Below are 6000 nucleotides of genomic sequence, written 5' to 3'. Positions count from 1 at the left end.
GGATGAGACCGGAAGCTAGACCCACAGAATTTACAAATGGCCGCGTCCATTTTTACGGGAAGACAAAGGTGAATAGTAAGTAATACAGACCCTCTCATCCAGTGTTGCCAGATTGGACGGGTTCCAATAGGCTTGGGCGGCTGGACAAAATTTGGGCTGGTTTGGGGTCAGTTTGGCGGTTTTCAAACATATAAATTGCATAGGCTAATTGTTTAACAAACAAGCCCAAATATGCATGTACTGCATCCAATCAGGCATCACAACGTTACTACACACACACACACACACACACACACACACACTAAAGAGGCTCTGGTGCTTAATTGTAACTTATTAGGTTATGTTTTTGTTTACACATGGTTCAAATATGTTTTTGTTTACACATGATTCAAATCTACAAATACTACAGTTGAACTATGGTCACTTTAGTAAAACCACTGAACCATTCATTTTCACAAGGGACTGCTAGTGACAGGCTGTTGCATGCATAAAATGCAACCTTGAGTATCGATACTTTCGCTACTCGCGTCAGTATCGATATATCGATACTTTGGATCGATACGCCCATGGAAATCGTCCATCCAATCTGGCAACACTGCTCTCATCTCCCTATAGTAAGACAATCTCTGGTAATTACCGCGGACTCCCTGCGAGCGCACATCAGGAAAATGCACTGTGATATCTATCGCGCGCACCGGAGGTGAAAGCTCACGTGAACGGAAAGCTGCTGTTGACACGCTGTCATTTGCCGCTCTTCCCGCCTTATCGAAATCAGCAGCTTTCTGCAGGTAAACACGAGCAGCGGGGCGGCACGGCCGAGCCCAGCCGGAGCCGTAATGGAGGAAGGGATACACACACGGCCTCCGGGCATTAGTTTAATATGCGACACGTGCACATGTTCTGGCGAGCCATTTTCATAAGCGCTGCGAGTGAGTTCAAGCGTACGAGCGCTTAGCAAAAACCCAAAATAGCATGGAGAAGCGAGGAGGAACAGACAGCGTCGACTAACAAGCTGTCTTTCACTTCACGGCCCTTTCTTCAAGCCTTTGGAAAGCAAACAAGCTGGAGATGCTGCTGTTGTTGTTTTGTTCATTCGGGTCGGTGGTTCGCTGTCGCCTCTGTAAGAGGAAGTCAAGGGAATCTGAGCGTTTCAAACACCTCCGGGGAGCCGCGGGAAGCTCATGGCATGGAGACAGTAAATGAAAGCACTAAGCCACTCGAGGTCAAAATGTAGTGATTTTACTATAGTAAAGGGATTTTTTACTATAGGAAAGGAGCTTTGATGCAGTAAAATCTCTATTGCATACAGCCTTGAGTGGCTTATTAATTACATTAAACCAAGTTAAGAGTAAACTGATTAAAGACATGATTTTTTTCCTTTAAAATATTTGTGAAAAAAGTATTATTATATTAAAATTATACAAAACAAAGCATAAACAAATCAAATAAAGACAGATGAATATAAATAAAATATGAGAATAACAAAAAGAAAAAAATGAAAAACAAATGACAGACGAAAAAGACAAACTAAAAATTAACAAAAAAAGCTGAAACAAAAGAATAAAAAACAAAGACAAACAACACAAACGAATTACATAATGCATATATAAATAAAAGTGATAATAGCAATATATTTATTATTATTAAAGAAAAAAACTAATGAAAGAAAAACTTTAAAGACAAAAAAGAAACAAAATAAACAGAGTGAAAGAATGAAAAAAGAGACAAAATAAATAGAATAGATCCAAATTAAGGAGAAATGAAAAAAAAGAATAAACTAATAAAAAGTTAACTAATGAATATAAGATATGACAATATAAACGGCATTATTCATTCATTCAATTACAAAAAGAGAAAGAAAGAATGGCAGACAAATAAAGACAACAAACTAATTAAGCAGAAAGTAAGTAACAAACAAAATAAATAACATATACATACATAAAATGATCATACTTAAACTATTAGCATTATTATTATTAAAGAAAAAGAACAAAAAGTAAGATAAAAAAGCACCAAAATAACCACAAATAAAAGAAAAAAATTAAGAACAAAATATGGAATGGAAGAAACGAGTGACACAAAACAAAAAGAAAAGAATTAAAAAAAAGATACAAATTAAGGAGAAATGAAAGGGAAAAAAACAACAAACAAGTAAACAAAAGGGGGAAAAGAAAATAGTGAGAACAAAATATGAGAATAACAAAAAAGAGCAAGAAAGAAAGAATAGACAAATAAATACAAAAAAACTAAATAAGCAGAAACGAAATAGACAAAAAAATAAATAAATAAAAGAAAAAAAGAACAAAGTATAGAATGGAAGAAATGAGTGACAAAACAAAAAGAATGACAAAAAATATATAAAAAGAACCAAATTAAGAATAAACAAAAGAAAAAAAACCCACAAGAACAAACAATAGAAGACAATAATATACAAAAAGAATTAATAAATGACCAAAAAATGAACAAAGAAATAGTTAAATGTACAAAAATATAACAATAATACTAATACTAATAATTATTATTATTGTAGTTTTAATAAGAGTTGCATGAACAATGCTTCCACTAATTAATACAGTAACTGTACGCCGTTGACCGTAGCTGGTGCAGTAATATATAACTGATATGACATATCAACATATAGCTGATATGACGCATCACATAACACAGGTGCACATTAAATATCAGCTATTTCTATCGAACGCGAGTCATCAGGTGAGATTTATGAGCTAGAAATATCTGGTTCATAAGCCGTGCTTCTTTCAGAAAGCTTGAGTGGAGCTGACAGCAGCGCAGGTAAAATATGAGCAAGTACTCTTCTGACACACAGTGACGACTTGAATTAGTTTGACAGAGTGAAAACAGAGCGACGGTAAACTGATTAGCGCTGCTAAAAGCAGACGAACGCGTGACGGCTCATGCGAGAGCGATCGCACTTACTAAATAAGCAGAAACGAAATAGACAAAAAAATAAATAAATAAAAGAAAAAAAGAACAAAGTATAGAATGGAAGAAATGAGTGACAAAACAAAAAGAATGACAAAAAAATATAAAAAGAACCAAATTAAGAATAAACAAAAGAAAAAAAACCCACAAGAACAAACAATAGAAGACAATAATATACAAAAAGAATTAATAAATGACCAAAAAATGAACAAAGAAATAGTTAAATGTACAAAAATATAACAATAATACTAATACTAATAATTATTATTATTGTAGTTTTAATAAGAGTTGCATGAACAATGCTTCCACTAATTAATACAGTAACTGTACGCCGTTGACCGTAGCTGGTGCAGTAATATATAACTGATATGACATATCAACATATAGCTGATATGACGCATCACATAACACAGGTGCACATTAAATATCAGCTATTTCTATCGAACGCGAGTCATCAGGTGAGATTTATGAGCTAGAAATATCTGGTTCATAAGCCGTGCTTCTTTCAGAAAGCTTGAGTGGAGCTGACAGCAGCGCAGGTAAAATATGAGCAAGTACTCTTCTGACACACAGTGACGACTTGAATTAGTTTGACAGAGTGAAAACAGAGCGACGGTAAACTGATTAGCGCTGCTAAAAGCAGACGAACGCGTGACGGCTCATGCGAGAGCGATCGCACTTCATAAATCTGAACAACTCGCCGTAATGAACTTACAAACCGTCATCGAAAAGGTATCTGAGCGAAACCGAGCGTTTTTTTAGCACGCTGACGCTCATCCGTCGTTCTTTCTCGAGTAAATCGAATCATATCGTCAGCCGATGGCAAATACCACGGCCGGATGCTTCTGGAAAACACAAAAAACATCAAGAAAACTGAAATAGTTTGGTCTAAACTGTCATTTTCGCTTAAAGCATAAACGGGCCAATCAGAGCGCGGCGTCACCTTGGTGAACTCGCGGCTAATTGGCTACGCAGCTTAGACTCGTGCCGTGGAGAGAAACCAGGCCAATTTCTCGTCTGTGTTTTCCTCTTCGGGAGGTTTTTTTTCTGTGCTCGTCTAAATAAATAACTGGAGTTCAGCCTGACTGACGGTAAATTGGCTGGAGTGACGCCGTGAGACGCTCTCGCGACCAGATAAAGACAGAATCGAGGGCGTTTATTAGCAAACACAGAATCGAGGGCGTTTATTAGCAAAATATGCAGATTGGTGTGGAGGCGGCAAACAAACAGCTGGAGATACAGGTGCAGACGTGAAAAGATGGGAGAGTTTTTGACTTCTTTTATTAGGAGGAAGGCCAAGAGACTAACACAATACTAACATTTTATATTAGTATTATATAGTTATTATATAGTATAATTGTCTATAATAGACTTCTTTTGTGTCTTTTAGGAAAAACAGTGGCAACACACCAATAAATAAACTAAATAAATAACCAGGAAAAAAATAAAAGGTAATATATTAAAATATATATTATTTATAAAATATAAAGTTTTTTACTATTTTAATTGATATTACTATACTATAAAAACATATACATTTTTACAGGAACAAATGAAAGGCACTTTTTACTCATACAAGTCAAAATACAGCCAATATCTATCCAATTTTTGGATAGATATTGGCTGTATTTATTATTATATTAATCATAATTTATTATTATTATTAATTATCATTTCTACTTACATAAATAGGTTAATTTATGATGACATTTTTAATACATTTTACAAATAAAGGTTCTGTTGATTTGTTCAATAAAGCAAATTTATCACTATATATATATATATATATATATATATATATATATACAGTGGTGTATGTATGTATATATTAGTGCTGTCAAAATTATCGCAGGCGTTAAAAATATTTGACACAATTAACGCAGGGGCGGGGTTAGGTTGGCCACACCACTCACAACGGCTGATTCGGTCTCATTTGTCTTGACAAAAAATTCATTTATTAAAACAGAAACTTTTTTTGTAAAATGTAATCATTTTTATAATGAATTAACCTATTTATGTATGAGTGAAAAAGCAGTAAGGCATGAAGTAACAAGTCAAAGGTGTCCATCAAGCACATTTGTACAGAAAAATAATTAAATGCCAGTGCACTGTAATTCAAAAACATGTTCTGTGTGAACCGGCCTTTAGCTTAACACATTAACGCTGTGATAAGTCTCTGCATCATGAGAAGCACATGTGAGGTGTGTTACTCACTGGCGTGGACCTGTAGGCCGCAGCTCCCGCAGGACAGCAGGATGCTGGTGCCGTCGTCACCGATGTGGGAGTTCGACGGCAGCGGTTCGGTGTTCTCGGCACCCGCGCTGAAGCACATCTCTGGAACCAGCGGACTCGTGCGACAGCCGACCCGCGACACCAGACCGGATGTGTCTGAGAGGTGGAAGGGGTCCTTAATGGGCTAAACACACACAAAAACACAAGAGAGAGGAGAGCATGCTAAACCAAAGAGAAATACACACGGATTTAAAACAACTTCCACTTCAATCGGGCAGTTTTTGGTTAAAAAAGCATTGAAGTGGACCAGACTTTGTGCTGATAGTCAAAAGTCTGATTATGTATTATGATATACTATTATGTATTGATTACATACTATTCCAGTATTTTGATACTGTAGTAGCGCTCAGTGCATTACCTGTGTGTACGGACAGAAGAGCGTGCAGACGGCGCAGTGCGGCTCGATGGTCGCCATCGCAGCGTTGAACTGTTTCTCGGCCAGGAAGTTTGGCAAACGGTTCTGCCACAGCGCGCTCTCCTCGGACTTCTTGGCCTCCGGCTGAACGCCGCCACCTACAGGCAGCCCAGAGTACAGCTCTACGGACACACAGAGACCACGTGTGAGAATCACATCAGATACACACTACAGCTAGGGCTGTGCAAAAAATCTAATGCGATTTTCATGCTCATCTTGTCAGTAAAGCCGGTTCTGTGATTAGTAGTAAATCTCCAGCTTGTGCTTTCAGATGGAGCACCATTTACTACACAGAGCCGTAGATCACTGACAAGCTACGCAAAAATGCGTAGCTTGTCAGTAGACAGTCT

The 6000-nt window shown here is 36.9% G+C and overlaps 1 protein-coding gene across 1 annotated transcript in view; it reads right to left on the bottom strand.

The window, feature by feature from the left end:
* Nucleotides 1-6000, bottom strand: part of LOC107561592 (lysine-specific demethylase 4B-like) — a 51636-nt gene that overhangs the window by 8204 nt on the left and 37432 nt on the right. Inside the window, exons 13-14 of the mRNA XM_016246064.1 lie at nt 5594-5772; nt 5154-5359 (exon numbers count right to left, since the gene is read on the bottom strand). Of these exons, the coding sequence (XP_016101550.1) occupies nt 5154-5359; nt 5594-5772 (385 nt within the window). The remainder of the gene's footprint in view (nt 1-5153; nt 5360-5593; nt 5773-6000) is intronic.

Source organism: Sinocyclocheilus grahami, unplaced genomic scaffold, assembly GCF_001515645.1.
Source record: "Sinocyclocheilus grahami isolate Dianchi unplaced genomic scaffold, SAMN03320097.WGS_v1.1 scaffold782.1, whole genome shotgun sequence".
Classification (NCBI taxonomy): Eukaryota; Metazoa; Chordata; class Actinopteri; order Cypriniformes; family Cyprinidae; genus Sinocyclocheilus; species Sinocyclocheilus grahami.
This window is presented reverse-complemented; position numbering and strand designations above follow the sequence as displayed.